The sequence below is a fragment of the Myodes glareolus genome, chromosome 7 (genome assembly GCF_982192425.1).
Source record: "Myodes glareolus chromosome 7, mMyoGla1.1, whole genome shotgun sequence".
Taxonomy (NCBI): domain Eukaryota; kingdom Metazoa; phylum Chordata; class Mammalia; order Rodentia; family Cricetidae; genus Myodes; species Myodes glareolus.
In genome coordinates this window covers 82,557,052-82,573,819 of record NC_142032.1, presented here as the reverse complement: position 1 = coordinate 82,573,819, position 16,768 = coordinate 82,557,052, and the positions used below count along the sequence as shown (strand labels likewise).

The 16,768-nt window shown below is 46.7% G+C and overlaps 1 protein-coding gene across 2 annotated transcripts in view; it reads left to right on the top strand.

The window, feature by feature from the left end:
* The first annotated feature begins 2,866 nt into the window (after positions 1–2,866).
* The window catches only part of Scnn1g (sodium channel epithelial 1 subunit gamma), a 32,253-nt gene continuing 18,351 nt past the window's right edge, over positions 2,867–16,768 (top strand). The window contains exons 1-6 of one of the 2 annotated variants that reach the window (XM_087908498.1): positions 2,867–3,024; positions 6,392–6,740; positions 8,677–8,995; positions 10,335–10,525; positions 11,777–11,880; positions 14,810–14,973. In XM_087908498.1, the coding sequence (XP_087764624.1) occupies positions 6,424–6,740; positions 8,677–8,995; positions 10,335–10,525; positions 11,777–11,880; positions 14,810–14,973 (1,095 nt within the window). In that variant the 5' untranslated portion in view covers positions 2,867–3,024; positions 6,392–6,423. Of the gene's footprint in view, positions 3,025–3,549; positions 3,889–6,391; positions 6,741–8,676; positions 8,996–10,334; positions 10,526–11,776; positions 11,881–14,809; positions 14,974–16,768 lie in introns of those variants that run through there. The other variant, XM_087908499.1, reaches the window with a different exon arrangement.

The following is a 16,768-nucleotide window of genomic DNA, read 5'->3' as shown; positions in this document are numbered from 1 at the left end:
CTTTCCCACTGAGCCATCTCTCTAACCCTGGAGAGACCTTATTTCTGAAAGCTGTTCTCTGACATTCACATGTGCACTGTAATCAGCATATGCCTGCCTGCCTGCATTCACACACACACACACACACACACACACACACACACCACGCCTGATAAATAAATAAAAATGCATAGGCTCATATATTTGAACCATGGTCCTCAGTTGGTAGAACTGTTTGGGAAGGATTAGGAAGTGTGGCATTTTTGGTAAAGATGTGTTACTGGAGTGGGTTTTAAAGCCTGTGCCATTCTCAGTTGGCTGTTTCTGCCTCGTGATGGCTGTTGTCTCAAGATGTGCGTTCTTGGCTACTGCTCCAGTACCATGCTTTCCTGCCTGCTTCCTGCTCCCCACTATGATGGTCACGGACTCAGCTCTGAAACTGTAGCCCCAATAAACTCTTCTTTTCTATAAGTTCCCCTGGTCATAGTGTCTTACCATAGCAATTAAAAAATAACTAAGATATCATTTCATTGCACCTTTAGTTTTTTAAGTTAATTTATTTCTTTATTGTGTTTGTAGCCTGGAACTTGTTGTGTAGTTTAGGGTGGCCTTAGATTCAAGGTGATTCTCTGCCCTCAGCCTCTTAAATGCTGTGTAGGTGTGACCCACTCTGCCTAGCTAACAGATATCCACTTTAACAAAACAAAATAACAAAGATGGGTAAAAATCACTTGTAAACCTATATTGAGAAATAACCTTTTTATGAACATGTATACTCCTTAATATGTGCGTTTTAACACACACTTACATGATAGATATACAAATCTACTGTTATTATAATCTACATACCATTTTATACCTCTGTTGTTTTAACTGTCCCTTTTGTTCAATGAACTACACTAATTGAGTATATTAACATAGAAAAAAATTATACGAAGAATAACTTATGCTGGTGAATGTTTAGGGACAATAAACTGAGTGAGAAAATCATTTGATGGGCCCAAGTGTATAGTGACCAGAAAAGCTGCCTGCCACATATGGAGAGATGAAAAACATGCCAATGCTATAACATGAGAACAAGTCATGTAATGTCATTAAAAAAACAACTCAATAATTTTAAAACGGTGTATACTTAAAGCTTCCAAGCTGGAAAGATGGCCTCAGATGCACCACTCTTGCAGAGGCCCTAAGTTTGATTTCCACCACTCACATCAAATGCCTTCCACAGCTGCCTATAACTCCAAGGGATTCAATGACTACTTCTGACTTCTGCAGGCACCCGGACTCATGTGAACATGCTCACACACAGACAGGCACACACACGCGTGCACACACACACATACACACAATTCAGAAAATAATTATTTTTAAATTAAATAGCAAAATGCCCATCATATTCATATATATGCAATATATAACTAATACATGTGGATATATATATATATATATGCCAAATAATAATTCTTAGTTAGGGTTTCTATTGTGAATAAACACCATGACCGAAAGCAGCTTGGGGATAAAAGAGCTTATTTCAGCTTACATTTCCAGATAACAGTTCATTACTGAGGGTAAGAAATCAAACAGGGCAGGGACTTGGAGTCAGGAGCTGATGCAGAGGTCACGGAGTAGTGTTGCTGACTGGTTACTCTCCTGGTTTACTTGGCTGGCTTTCTTACAGTACCCAGGACCACCAATCCAGGACCAATCCAGGACCAATCCAGGAGCGGCACCATCCACAGTGAGTTGGAGCCTCCCACATCAATCACCAACCAAGAAAATGCACCACAGGCTTGCCCACAGGCAAATCTTACGGAGGCATTTTCTGAACTGAGAGTCTCTCTTCCCAGATAACTGTAGTTGTGCTAACAACAAACTAACCGGTACAATAATTCTACTGCTTATTTAGTCAGGGATGTGAATTATTATGTTAATTCTCCACCATGAGCATTTTATTGCAAGAAATCATGGTTAGGAATTTTAGGGGATTTTTCTTTAAATTGATTTTCAGTAATGCTTGACATGTTTCTGCCCACCTAAAGCATGATCTTTGGTTAGGCAAAAAAGACATCTCATGAGAAGCCAGAGGTCCAGAGTTCTGAGATTCACCCGAGCCTACTGAATCAGAGTCTGCATTTCTCCCCACAACCACCACCACCTTTCCTTTTACACCGCCACATTCAGTGTGTGTGGTACTGGGATTCACACCCGGAGCTTCCAGTATTTAGGACAAGTCCTCTTCCCGCTGAGTTACATCTCAGTTTAACACCTGCGCTTTAACAGTGAACACATTAAAGTCTAAGACGTTTCAATTCTTGTTAGTGCCGTCCCTTCTGTAAGGCCCTGTTTCTTCCCAGCTCAAAGGGACTCTGACTCGGATCCCTGTCTTTGGTTGTTCACAGTTTCAGCGTTCTAAGATTCGTCTGTGTGAGTTCCTATAGAAACACGACTGATAGGCCCAAAGAATGTGTGGTTTGGTTGAACAGCTAGCTCCTGCTGCCCCAAGCCAGACTCAAGAGGACACTGAAGTAACTTCGTGCTGCAGGTCCTGACAAGGTCGGAGAGATGAGGAGGAAGAGGAGTAAACCTCTGCTGGAACTGGTTTAAAAGAGCTCCTGTGATGTGGGCCGGGGCGAGGCCCTGGAGCTGCACAGTCATTGGCTCTGCTAAGTACCTTGGAGAAGATGGAGCTCTGACCCAGCGGGCATGCAGGCTGCAGAGTGGCCTCTGGGCGGCAGCAAGCACGCGCGCGATGCCACCGCAAGATGCAGCTCAGTACGGGCTGAGGCGCAGAGCTGACTCAGGACGGGAGGTGGCGCTGCGGGGTCATAGCTTCCTCTAGGCAGCGACAAGTACGGGGGTGACCCGGGGAAAACACCTGGGCAGGTGTGGGCGGAGTCTGAAGGGGCGGGGTGTCTAGGGGCGTAGCCTAGGCCTGGCCCACGGGCGCTCCTGGTTGTGCCTCCTGGAGATGCTGGCTTTATGAAGTCAGAAGACGAGCGTCCCCAGACCCAGATACGCCACCCGCGACCCTTCCGATCCTAAGAGGTAAGTCCAGCCGCGTCGGGTCGGTCCGATTCCGGGGTTCCAAGAACCTGAGCAGCCACTGGGCGCGGTGTCTTCCAAGAAAAAGATTACGCTGTCCGCGGGTGGCGGGATGCTGAGACACTTCCCGGGCGAACTGAGTCCAGCTCCAGGCTTCTCCCCAGACCCCGGCCGGGTTACAAAGCTGAGCAACAGGCGCTTCTGAGCCACTGGGGGCGGGGGCGGGGACGGGGAGTGCAGTCTCGGCTCTTCTCTGCCCAGCTCACCCCACTTTCCAGCCTTGAAGAGCATGCACTTGACCGCGACTGTTCCTTTCAGCCGCCGGAAAGCTTTTCTTTGGAGGTGACTGTTGGGAGAAAGAATCAAACACTTGAAGCGGTCTGGTTGGAAGCGGCTGCTGTCGCAAAGCAGAAGGCTTTTGCCACAAAACTGCGCTAGGTCGCTCCCCGCCGGAGAGACAGGGCCTGCAGCATGTCCGTGGGGTAGTGCTGCTCCGTAGCCTTGAGTCCTTGCCTTTGAGTCTCAAGTTATATGCGAACAACACCGTGGCATGGAGGGAATCGAAACTTTCCCTGGTCCCAGGCTTTCAAGCCCAAGTTCTAGAATAAACAACAGAGCCTGGCAAATGTCTCACCCCCTCGCCAAGCTTTATTTTCCTCCCAGGAGAAGAGGCAAGGTTTGAGGGCAAGCGAGGGAAGAGAGCGGATGTCAGGAAGAAACCAGGGACCTGGAATTTCAAAGAATTCTTTTGAACTGTCTTTTGTACTGTGTGACCTTGGGCAAGCAACCTCTTCGCACCTCACTTTGCACCTCTGTGAAATGGGAGTAGAGATAACGCCTCATTTAAGTCTGCAAGTGAGAAATCAGGTGAGAAAGTCGGAATAGGAAGCCTGGGTGCTGGTTTATCAGTGACTGGCAGCTGCTATTACCGCTGCTAGTGCACTATCATTACTTAGGGGACAGCATAACTAGTGTGGGTTCTTGAGTTCAAATCCTAACCCGGACACTTTCTATTATGACCTTGGGCAAGCTATTTAGTCTATCCGTGTCTCCATTTCATTTGTATAATGGGGGAATTATGATCCTTACCTGAGAAGATTGTTGAGCACATTCAGTGAGCTACCCTTAAGATGAGTTCTGAATGAATCAAATCAAGTTCAAATTCCTCGGCGAAAGCACCAGATTGAATCAAGCCCCACAGTCTAGTGCTACCTATAAACTTGCTTTGCCTTAGAGTTGAAATATTTATGTGAACATTCTGGAATCCCCCATCACATGACTGGCTGATCCTCTGGGGAAGAGATGAAGGGTCAGAGCAACCCCAAGAATCATCTTCATTGAGAAGACCTAGTGTTAGGAACAAGAGTGTCCAGAATTCAGCTTCTGGCAAAAGTCTGGCAGAGGAGAAAGTCATCTCTGGGCTGCAGTTTCACATGAATTGATCCTGGAGTTGCTCTTCCTTCCTTCCTTCCTTCCTTCCTTCCTTCCTTCCTTCCTTCCTTCCTTCCTTCTTTGTATCCCTGGGTGGCCTAGAACTTGGTATGTAGACCAGAATACTTGCACTCACAGACACCCTCCTGCCTCTGCCTTTTGAGTGCTGGGATTTAAGGTGTGCCACCATACCCACACCTTTTTTTTTTTTAAAGGGTGACAGTAGTTAAAACAAAGTAAAGCCAAGTAAATCACACTGCTGATCAAGAGGCTAATGGCATAATTTTGAAATTAAGAGATAGCTTTTCTCTATCTAGAACAATTATGTAAGTCTATAGCGGACAGGTTATGGGAGCAGTCTGACCTCTGAGTATCTCACCCCTGGCCCCCATTCTCTCTTTCTTTTGTATTATAAGCCTTAAACCCGCTAGCATGGTAAACTTGAGAGATTCATTCCCCCAACTTTCCCCCAATTTTGGGCCATATCTCATGTATTCAGGACAGAAGAAAATCAATTCTTTTGGTCCAGAATCCCACCTAGAGAACTTGATGGTAGAAATGGAAATCATTATGTTAAGCAAAAAGAGCCATTCTTTAAAAGATGTTTTCTCTCATATACAGAGCCTAGACTTAAGTGTGTGTGTGAGGGGGACGAACAAGGGGATCATGAGCAAACAGATGAAGATTATAAGGGAGGAGGGGAGGGGTAAAGAGGGAGTGACAGAATACATATGACGTGAAAACAGAGTGGGGGGTTAATTTGGGAGGGAGAAGAGGACCAGCAAGTGTAATGGGGCGAGAACAAATAGGAACAGAGTATGACTCGTATGTATGAAAATGCCATAACAAAACCCACTAGTTTGTACAGCCATCGCGAAAAAGAAAATAACTGGATGGGGTCATTAAAGTCCTTGTCTTGAACACAGACCCCATACGGACACAGGAGCCATGCTGTGTCTCTTGAGCAAGTCAGTCCATCTATCTGATATGGAGATAACAGTACATCCACCCATCTCATGTAGTTGTTGAAATACACATAAACTCCTGCATATTTATACACAGAGATCACATATGTATGAGACTGAGAATTCCATCTACTGTGCAGTGAGTTCACTGCTAAAATGAATAGCTTGCACCGTACTGTTTCTGCAGCTGAGAGGCACCATACAAACGGTGAATGTGCGCATTCATTTCCCAAAACTCACCCCCAAAGCCGCCATTGAATCAAGGTGCCCTCTCCAAACTATACCATCTTAAAATCAGGCAAAATGGCATGATGCCTGCTAAATATGGAACCAGCCAGCAGTCATTATGTCAGGTGCTACGGAGAGCACTTGGAACTGACAGTAAAGAGAAGAAACCAGTTATTTCACTTGTAAGACAGCAACATGGAACGGAGCAGGGAAAACATGGTGAGGACGTGATCTAGAACAGCTGCTGGGAAGTTGTGGGAGATTACATCAGTCAGCGAGTGACACCTTGCCTAGTGTGTGCAGGAGGGACATTTTGCTAGGCACCATGAAACACCATAAAAAAAGGAAGGTTGCTCTCAAGGAGAGGTGGTCCGTAGAAGCGATAAGGCACGCGTTATAGTTCCCGGCCTGATAACAGAAGTCTGGCTGAGTTGCTGTGAGGTCACCAGCCCCAGGAACTCCAGGGAAAGGTCCTTCAGCCAGTCCAGCCAGTATGTTCAGGTTACATATTGCCCTGCCCCCCACAGGGCTTGGCCTGGGGGCCCTCAGTGGAGGAGGCAGCTGTGGTAGCCCAAAGCAAATATCCTGGAGAAGGGGCCAAGGGCTCAGAAGGCAGCCTGTCCAGCCCTCAGAAGAAGAAGGCCTCTAAGAACATGTGGGCTTGGTGTTTCCCAGTCGGAAGCTCCAAGGACGGGCTGGCAGGCCTGAGCTTGCAAGCTCACTTACAGTCTCCTCTGTCCCTTCAGAACTCTGCGGACTGCAAAGTCCCCTCCTCACCATGGCGCCTGGAGAGAAGATCAAAGCCAAAATCAAAAAGAATCTGCCGGTTCGAGGCCCCCAGGCACCAACCATTAAGGACCTGATGCATTGGTACTGCCTGAACACTAACACCCACGGCTGCCGCCGCATCGTGGTGTCCCGAGGCCGCCTTCGGCGTCTGCTGTGGATCCTGTTCACGCTGACCGCAGTGGCCCTCATCATCTGGCAGTGTGCCCTCCTCGTCTTCTCTTTCTACACTGTCTCTGTCTCCATCAAAGTCCACTTCCAGAAGCTGGATTTCCCTGCTGTCACTATCTGCAATATCAACCCCTACAAGTAAGAAGCTGCCCTGGCATCTGGGAGCGGAAAAGTCTGGCCTCTCAGTGATGCCAAAGCCCCTCCCCCAAAGCGGCGGTCTGAGTGCCACGCCAGCCTGCTGACACAGGTTTTACAAATTTGATTTGGTCGCCAAGATCGGTTCCAGACCTGTAAATGCTCTCAGTTCAATGGTTATGTCTAAGGCAGGAAGGCAGGGAAAGCGGCTCCACCAATTCTGCTTCGAGACTATTCCAGGGAACAAGGTTAGCATTCTGCCTCCCCCAAACACACATGTAGCCCGCCGGAATCTTTCCTCTGAGCTTCTTTAGCTTCACTCCCTTACTCTCCCCCAAAGCCAGGCTGACTCAGAAGTGACACCCAGGTGACTTCCGGAAGCATCCTTGCTGCCCTGACCCCTCATCTCAGTGAGCCCAGCCCAGTAATTGAGCTCCCTGGGCTCTGGACAGGATCAACCCTTGGTGCTGCCCTGTTGTCAGTGGCAGGACCTGTTCTAAATGGGTCATCAGTGTCCTCGGGATTATGGGAAACTGATCTGGGAGGCAAGTCAGAAGGCAGCAGAATTTGTGGCGGGGGGGGGGGGGGGGGGGGAGGAGTGCAGAGCTGGCATGCAGTGCTGGTGTGCAGAGGGGTGGGGCGTGCAGAGATGAGGTGCAGGGTGGGTGCAGAGGTGCAGAGCACGGGTACAGAACAGGGAAGAGCAGAAGAGGCGAAACCAACCAGAAGCTGAGTTGGTCAGAGGCATGCGCTGAAGGCAAAGACAAAAACCAAAATCAAATCTCAGACTCCACCTCCAAAGTCTCCTCACTGTCTTCCTCTCTTCCTCCTCCTCTCCCATCTTTCCCTTTTCCTTTCTCCACCCATATTCTATCCATAATTGTTTACTTAGCCTTTGCAGATTGTCAGCCACTTTGCTGAGTTCCAGGGCACAGCATAGAATAACCCTAATACACTCTTTGCCCTAAGAGAGTTTATACTACAGTGAGGTAGTGAGCTATTAACAAATATACTTATGTCACTACAAATAATAGTGGCCATTTAGTTACCTATGTGCATATATATAAATATATATATTTCTTTTAATAATTTAACATTATTTATATACTGGGAGACAGTCATGCTATGTAGCTCAGATTGCTCTTGATCTTGTGATCTTCCTGCCTTGGCCTCCCAAGTGCTGGCATTGTAGCTATGTGCCACACCCAGCTATATTTCTGCTGCCTATAGTAAGCGTATTGAGCCTTCCCAATAACCTTATTTTACAAATGAGCAGGCTGGGAACCTGAGACACAGAAACGCTAAGAAACTTTGTCTAAGGTCACACAGCCTGGATTAGGATGGAGACTGGAACAAGGCAGGTAGTTTGATTCTGAAATTGTATCCTTAGCTACTGTGCTATGTCACGACCTCTACAGAAAGCTAGAGGGCGAGAGAAGATAGTGTTCTGAGAGAAACTGGGACCACACGGTATGGTGACCATTTACAAAACAAACAAGCAAAACGATGCTCCCTGTAGTCAGCTCTTGTTTTCTGTGTGCGCAGTGTTGTCAAGGTGACACCCCCAACCTCTTGCCTCCCAGCACTGACTGAAGGATGTCCAGTGGGCAGAGTGCAATGGGTGGAAACGGGGTCCCATACAATTAGCAGTTATTCATGAGCCCTCATTTTGGCTACTTTATGGGCGGCACCTGAGAGTCAACACTCCAAAAACACTGACTGGGGGCCTCAACATACCCAAGAATAAATCGATAGAAGTGGCAAAGGTGGGGAGCCAATGGTCATTTTGGATGGTACAAACAGTGAAAGACCTGGTCCCCTTGGCAAGGAAAGTGGTCGGGAGACACAGGACTGACACCAAGGGAGGACACCGTGTAGAAGCAGCGGCACTGTGCTAGAGATCTTCCCTCTCCGTGATATCTCCTTTCCACTTTGGCAGGTACAGTGCTGTGAGTGACCTTCTGACTGACTTGGACAGGGAGACAAAACAGGCCTTGCAGTCCCTGTATGGGGTCAAAGATTTTCCAGAGGATACAGCTCAGAAACTCCGGGAAGCAAGATCCATTCAATCCACTTGGGAAGGCCCGCCACCCAGATTCCTCAACCTGATCCCGCTGCTGGTCTTCAATGAGAATGAGAAGAGAAAGGCCATGGACTTCTTCACTGGTCGGAAGCGGAAAATCAGTGGGAAAATCATCCACAAGGCTTCCAATGTCATGCATGTTCACGAGTCGAAGAAATTGGTGGGATTTCAGTTGGTAAGACCCACTTTGTCACAGTTCATATGTATGGGAGGGGGAGCTGAGGGTGGTGGGGCTCAGAGTCCCTTCTTGATCTTTATAGCCAGTAGGGCAACTGTAAGATTTATACCGTGTTAGAGTGTTTGGTGGCAAGGAACTGAAACCAAGCAAGCAGAGTTAGGCATGGGTGAAGTCTTAGAAGAGACTCAAAGACATTTTAAAGACAGAAATTTGGGGAGACCTAGTGATCTAGGGAGCAAGAAGTGATGAGATTCATTCAGATACTGATGCTGAATTAAAGATGTTGTTTTCACTCCTTCTGGTCATGCCTATGATGCAGATTCCATCTTAGAGGTCTTCTTAACCAAGCCTGGGGGCATCTGATCACCTCCTGATAGGGCCCCAAGGCAGATTGACTGCACAGACATCAGAAAGGGGAAAATAAACTACAGCAAATGCACCAGGGTTTCCAGGAGTACCTACCTTCATGAAGTGCCATACCAGGCTTCCTATCTCCTCTCTGGTCCCACTCGGGTGGCAATAGGAAGCAGCAGTACCCTCCCGGACAAAGACTATCACTACTGTGTCTCTCCAAGTCACCACTGAAGCATGGACGGGGACTATTTCTTTACTTTAGTAGCCTTGATTGTGAGACTTTTGAATCTAGCAATTCTTTCTATCAATCTAGCCAACTTTTCAACAATGAAAAAGGCCCCTCATCAAAATCATTGAGACTTCTAAAATCCTCCTGGTTCCATTCATAGGATATTTACATGATTCTCTTGAAAACAAATTCTCTGGACATGTGTCCTTTCAGGAGACTTTCCAAGCCCAGAGTGATGAAAATGCCTGGAATGTTCCACGGCTTCGCTCTAGAGCCCTCATAGCTAAGTGTTTCAAACACAAGCCCTTCCAACCACTTGCTAAGTGTTGGGTAGGACGGTTTCCAGCTAACATTCTGTCAGTGACATACTCCATACATTAGTGCCTTGGCTGAGATCCTACAGAGCGGTAATGTCAGAGTCTGGGCTGGAATCCAGACTGCATCTCTAATAAGAAATGGGTGAGGTCAGTAGGAAGACAGTGACATGAACCAGCCAAGCCCTGGATATATGGGGACCCTAAAGACCGAATCTGCTTCTTGTCCAATGGCAGACAGTAGTAGTAAGTCACAGGGGTTGACCTCAGTGTCCTTACTCCCTCTTTGATCCTTGGGGCTTAAGGTTGACCTCTCCAAGCTCCCGGAAGCGAGGGGAAACCAACCTTGTTCGCGAGGCCCTCGCCTGGCATCTATTACTCATCTCAGTCTTTCCGACCGCGGTGGCACTGACAGCCTGGTGTCTCCTCTTATTCACAGTGCTCAAATGACACCTCTGACTGTGCCACCTACACCTTCAGCTCAGGAATCAATGCCATCCAGGAGTGGTACAAGCTTCACTACATGAATATCATGGCGCAGGTGCCTCTAGAGAAGAAGATCAACATGAGCTATTCTGCCGAAGAACTGTTGGTGACCTGCTTCTTCGATGGGATGTCCTGTGACGCCAGGTCAGGAGGGGACACTCTCTGAGGACCAGAGGCTCTCACCTTTGGCCCCTTTTCATGCACCTGCAGCTTGTCTGAGGGTCTTAAGAACACTGACTCTGCCCTGTGGGAAATCACTTACACGGGAGCTAGGTTCCAGGGTCAATGGAAAAATGTACCTGGTGTGGAATCACAATATCTGTGTACTTTTTTTTTTCCAAGACAGAGCTTCTCTGTGTAGCCCTGGCTTTCCTAGAACTCACTCTGGCAAATCATAATATCTTTGAACCCATTAAATTACCTGTCACAACCCAGGGTAGTCAATAGCACGCATGTAGCCTTGTATATTACTGTAATGTATGAGAGCCACTACTCTGGTATAGAGGAAGGGAGGGAGGGAGGGATAAAAGGAAGGAAGAGAAGGAAGGAAGCAGGCAGCAGTGTTTATATTTGTGATTCTTCAAACCATTCCACCTTGGATATAATAATCATCCCTGGTAGTGATGATTAGGTCATTGGGGCATTCTGAGATGACCCTACCAGTTTGAATGGTTTAACTACCTTCTTTTCTGAGTTCTAGGCCTTTCTGACCCTTCTATACATTAATACACACATTTGTCCTTGCAAATATTGAATTTTGGGGTAACCTCCTCCTGAGGGTAAAGGTCCTGAAATTGCATATTGGCCATAGGATGGGACTCCTCTGAAGGTCATTTCATGGAACTGGGGATTCAAAAAGCTCTAAGTGCCAGAGCAATTCAAGGGTAGAGGAATTTGGGGGCAGTCATGTGACATGAATATCATATCTAGGCTAAGGATGTAGTTCAATTGGCAGAGTGCTTGCTTAGCCAGCACAAAGTCTCGGGTTCCACCCCTAGTATGGTGGTACACACCTGTACTCCTAGCTCTCTGGAGACGGAAGCGGCAGGATAGGATGTTCAGTGCTTTTCCTGGCTACATGGGGAATTTGAAGTGCGTCTGGGATACATGAGACCCTATTTTAAAGATAAAATAATATGAAACCAAACTAGAGAAAGCAGTAGAGGATTAAGAGAGAGAAAACAAGGGCATGGTCAAATTCTACATCAAGGCGTGTCAACCTGGCAGAGGGACCTGCTCGTTTCACCAGAGGAAAATGGGAAGAGTGAGTCACATTCCCGTCCATTATCCCAAAGGAAGGCTTTCTCCATCAGCACGATGCTCCCCGATTTCAACTGGGCTGCACAAGCGCAAGCCCCAGCCCAGCTCTTTCTGAACCTTTCTCTTCCTCCATAGGAACTTCACACTCTTCCACCATCCAATGTACGGAAATTGCTACACGTTCAACAACGGAGAGAATGCCACCATCCTCAGCACCTCCATGGGGGGCAGTGAGTACGGTAAGGAAACCTGAGTGGAGGGGACCCTGAGACCCTGGAGTAACTACCCTGATGGCAGCAGTACCAGTGAGGGCTGCAAGTTGGGACGCTTGTGCTTCCAATTCCCTCCCCCTGGCTCTGAAGTGAAGGCACACTTTCCCTCTCCTAGTGCCTACACAAGCATCCACGTTCATTCTTCTCCTTGCTGTAGGCGTGTTTTCTTTTCTGCCGTCTCCATCTTTGAGAGAGCCACAGAGACACTGTCGGGCTTCCTTCAGCTGACAAACCACTCTGGTTTAAGCTCGTTGCTGGGGTGACTAATACTGGGCAGGTGGCGTCTAAACAGAGCTAAACCCCCATGGGCTGACTAGGAGATTAGGCGGGCAGACACACCTTTAGTTTAGTTAAGATGACAGATTCTGGAGCCCAGCCCCAACTCTCCCTCTCGCTGTGTGACCTTGGTTACTGCCCTTCAACTATAAAACGCGAACAATAACAGTAGCTCCCATACATGTTATCCAGAGAACTTAGAATAAGCTCTGGAACACGCTCCAGCTACCATACCAAAATACCACAGTTTGGGTGGCATCAACAATAGACATTAATTTCTCACAATGCTGAAGGCTGGAAGTTCAGGATTAAGGCACTGGCACTTGCGGATTCAGATGAGACTTCTCTTCGTGGTTGCAGGTGACTGTCTTCTACGTGTGTCCTCACATGGCCTTTTCTCTGTCTCAAGAGGGTGCTGTGATGTCACTCCTTTTTGTAAGGACACCAGTCCCATCGGATTAGAGCCATGCCCTTAAGACCTTATTGAGCCTTCATTAAAGTCCTGTCTCCAAATGCCTTCACACCGGAGACTGGCGCTTGGCCCTGTGAATCTGGTCTAGGGAGGGTACACACTCCAGCCACACACACTGTGCATGCAGCCGTCACTGACGACACTGTGGCCACTACCACAACTGTCTATGACACTGCTACTTGCACCACATCTACTTTATGGGGGAAGGTAAGAACATGGCAGACTGGCTTGGTTTCCTCACAAAAGGAGCTCCTCCATGTCTTTCCTGTGGTACTGAGGATCCAACCAATGGCCTTGCACACACTGGGCAAAGCACTCTGCTGCTTGGTTGTACCCCTAGCCCTTGTTTATAGCCCAGGGTGGCCCCAAATGTGTGAGCTTCCTAACACAGCCTCCTGAGTACCAAGAGTACAGGCATACATGCACCGCCATGCCCAGCCAAATAGAATTCTTGAAGAGTTCAATGTTAATAGAACTTAATATTTTACACAGATATACTCTTGTTAGGGACAGCCGGGCTCTGTTATAGGGGAAATCTACACTCAGAATCCTGGCTTTCATAACTCTGAAATGTGTGTTCTGTCCAAGACCGTGAGAAGCTGTGATTCAGAGTGCACGTTGCTGTGGCAAGAGACTGACTGGGAACTGAGTGAAGAGAGGCAAAGTTCTGGCTCTGCTGTGGAGAAGCTGTGTGGCCTTCTGTATGCCACTTCCCTCTCTGGGCTCAATTCCCTTATTTATAAATAGAAGGGGTTAGGATAGTTCTGAAGTTCTCATCGTTCAGTTCACACAGATTATAGCCATTCATTCATTCATTTACCAAACACTATCTGCTATCCGCTGGCCCCACTCTGAGGAGCTGGGGATACAATGGGGAATGAGACAGATGCCGTTCCTGCTTTTAGGGAACTTGCCTTCCTGAGGCAAGAGACACTAGGGAAACGAATAAGCATGCAGAGACATGATTTCATCACAGTACTAACGAAAGGTAGGAGGGGGAGGGAGCAGAAAAAGGGAACACAGAGTGACTGGGCTCAGAATGGGAGTTTGAACTGGAAGATGGGGGGTCAGAAAGACCTCATTGAGGGAGATATTTAAAGATGAGGACACCCTTGTTCACGTTCACAGAAGTCTGGGTTCTAAAGAAAAAATGAATCCAATGTGTTCTAGAGAGATAAATAAATTGTATTCATTACCTTTCTGCTGCTATGATTAAACAATCCAACCAAGGCAACATATGAAAGCATTTATTTAGGCTTACAGTTCAGTGGGTTAGAATTCTTGGTGATGAGCAAAGACATGGCGGCAGGAACAGCTGAAACCACAAACTGGAGGCAGAGAGCACACTAGGGGTGGCAGGAAGTGTCTGAAGCCTCAGAGCTTACCCCTGTGACATCTCCTTCAAGGACACATCTCCTAATCCTTCCCAAACAGTTCCACCAACTGGGGTCCAAGAATTCAACATATGCATTATGGCGGGCTGGAGAGGTGTGGAATTCTTATTCAAACTACCTCATAAGAGCAGTGTGCTTGGAGCTGATCCAGAAAGGGAGAGAGTGGGGTAAGTTGAGGATGAAGACAGATCCCACTACATCTTCGTAGCTTTGATGGTGACAGGCAGGGAGAATCGGGCATTTCAGAGAGGTTTCACTGAAGGGCTTCAGGCAGTGCTTTGAACTGATTTCCAGGCTTTAAAGTTTCATCTGGCAGCTGGGTACTGAATATATCCCGTAGAAAGAACAAGCACAGGGGAAGGAGAGAGATTAAACCAACAACCAGGCACATGATCGCGTGTTATCTCTTCCCTGGCTCTTCTGTAAACAGCCACAGTACTTAAGGTACCTTTAGATGCCCAGTAGAACTTTCTTTGTCAACAACTACGTAGATTTATACATCTCGGCCAGTTCCTTCATATTTAGCAGAAATTTAGTCTTATCTAGCACTGTGACTGTGATATATATTTGAACCATTACTTTGAACTTGCAATAAGCGTATCAAACACAAATCCTACTGTCCTAGAGATTCCAGTCTGGTATTCACCTACTTTTTACCTCCCGGAAGTCCCTGGGTCTTGGATTGGAGGCTTCCCCAAAGCCCCTGGGGACTGTTTTGCTAGCCTTTGATCACAGCAACTGCTCTGTCTCTCAGGACTGCAAGTCATCTTATACATAAACGAAGATGAATACAACCCCTTCCTGGTGTCCTCCACTGGGGCCAAGGTGCTTATCCATCAGCAGAATGAATACCCCTTCATCGAAGACGTGGGGACAGAGATTGAGACAGCAATGTCCACCTCCATAGGAATGCACCTGGTAAGAGGATATTCATTGGCTTATGTTTAGAAAAGAGGACAATTTTTTTTTTATTTTGAATGATGGCTGTGGAGGAACAGCTAATAATAAAGGATGCAGTTTTCCAAGAGAGCATGGGTCTGGGCTTTCCAATGGCCACCCTAATGGTCATTCTAAGAATCGTATTCAAGTCTGTGTGTGCATCTTTCATGTGGGTTAGCAAGCACAGAATGCCATCTGGGGAAATAACCCAGGGAAACTCCCTTGTTAAAAAACAAAACAAAGCACCAGTGTGTATAGAAACAGAGCATCAGACACTAGCTATAGAGTTGTCTGTCTATATATAAAAAGAGCAGATAACATCGTCCTAGGATGCTTACAGGCATATGAGGGGGCTCTGACAAGAAGACATTATATCTATTGTAGGTTTTTTTTTTAACATTCTTCCTTAGTGGAGATTTTTTTAAACCTGTGTGTGTTGGAAAAAATAGACAAACAATCTCTTCACAGACTATTGCTTATGTCTTTATTGGCATCTGTGTTCAATGTCTCACAGGAAACTCTCAGTCATTGCACCTCACAGACTTAGTCTCCAGGGCAGTGGTTTCCAAAATCTGAGCCACCAGGTTCAAATGTCTGAAAGGTTTGTCAAGGCTAAAAACTTTGTGATGATTCACAAGACTCAATACTATCAGGAAATGTGATTTAGAAACTGAAGCGTTTCTCAGTCAGAGGTTGTGAGGTGATGTGGTGGGCATTCAAGGCTTGATTGACCCTCTATCATGTGGTCTTTTGACAGCTATTTTCTGCATATTTTATCAGTGCTAAACCCAGGGGACTCCAGCAGAGAGAATCAAGAGTGAGGAAGTGTGCAAATGACAAATTATAATTACTGCTTGCTATGGAGGAGAAATGAGACTGGGCATAGTGGATTCTGTCTGTAACCCTAGCACTTAAGAGGCGAAGGTCGAGTTCCAGGCCTACCTGGGCCAAATGGAAAGACACTACCTCAAAAAGCAAAACAAGGCAGATGGTAGAGGGCTTCATAAGAACATATCTTGGGTGTATTGGTCAGTTTTCTGGTTAAAAGCCTAAAATTGGATTATTTATAAAGTAGAGACTTTTGTTTAGTTGTGATTTGGGGCTAGAAAGCCCAGCATGGTGGTGACCATTGGTGAAGGGTCTTCTTGTTGCATTGTAACAGTATAGGAACCTCACAAAGTGAGCCTCTAGCTCAGGTTACTCTTCCTCTTCTTATAAAGCCATTAATGCCATCATAGAGACCCACCATGTGCCCTAATCTCCTAATGATCTCCAAAGATCCCTTCCCAAATATTATTAACACATGAAGTTTGTGATTACATTTATAACACATGAATTTTGAAGAAATACATTTGAACCATAGGAATGGGATTCTGACCCATAGGAAGGTGAGATTCAGGGTATGCTATTCTGAGGAAATGTGATTTAAGAATAACTAGGAAAGGTGATGAAGTAGAACGGTGGTGGTACCCAGGTCATCTGTCCCTTTAAAATGTGTAGGGGAGGAAATCATCCTGATAGTCGCCTGGATACAGACACTCTCAGATACATATCGCTAAGGACCTTTATTCCACCATAGGGGACAGGTAATGTGTACAGCTTGGGTTATATAAATGATTTCCCAAAGATAAAAAAAGCATCTTGATTCTTCAGCATGCTCAAATGAGGAATGGAAAACCTGGGGTACCACTAATTTCTCTGTTTACCAAAGAGCCAAAAGCTTCCATAAGACAACAGAGGACATTTCCACCAAAAATTTCTCATACTGTTTCCC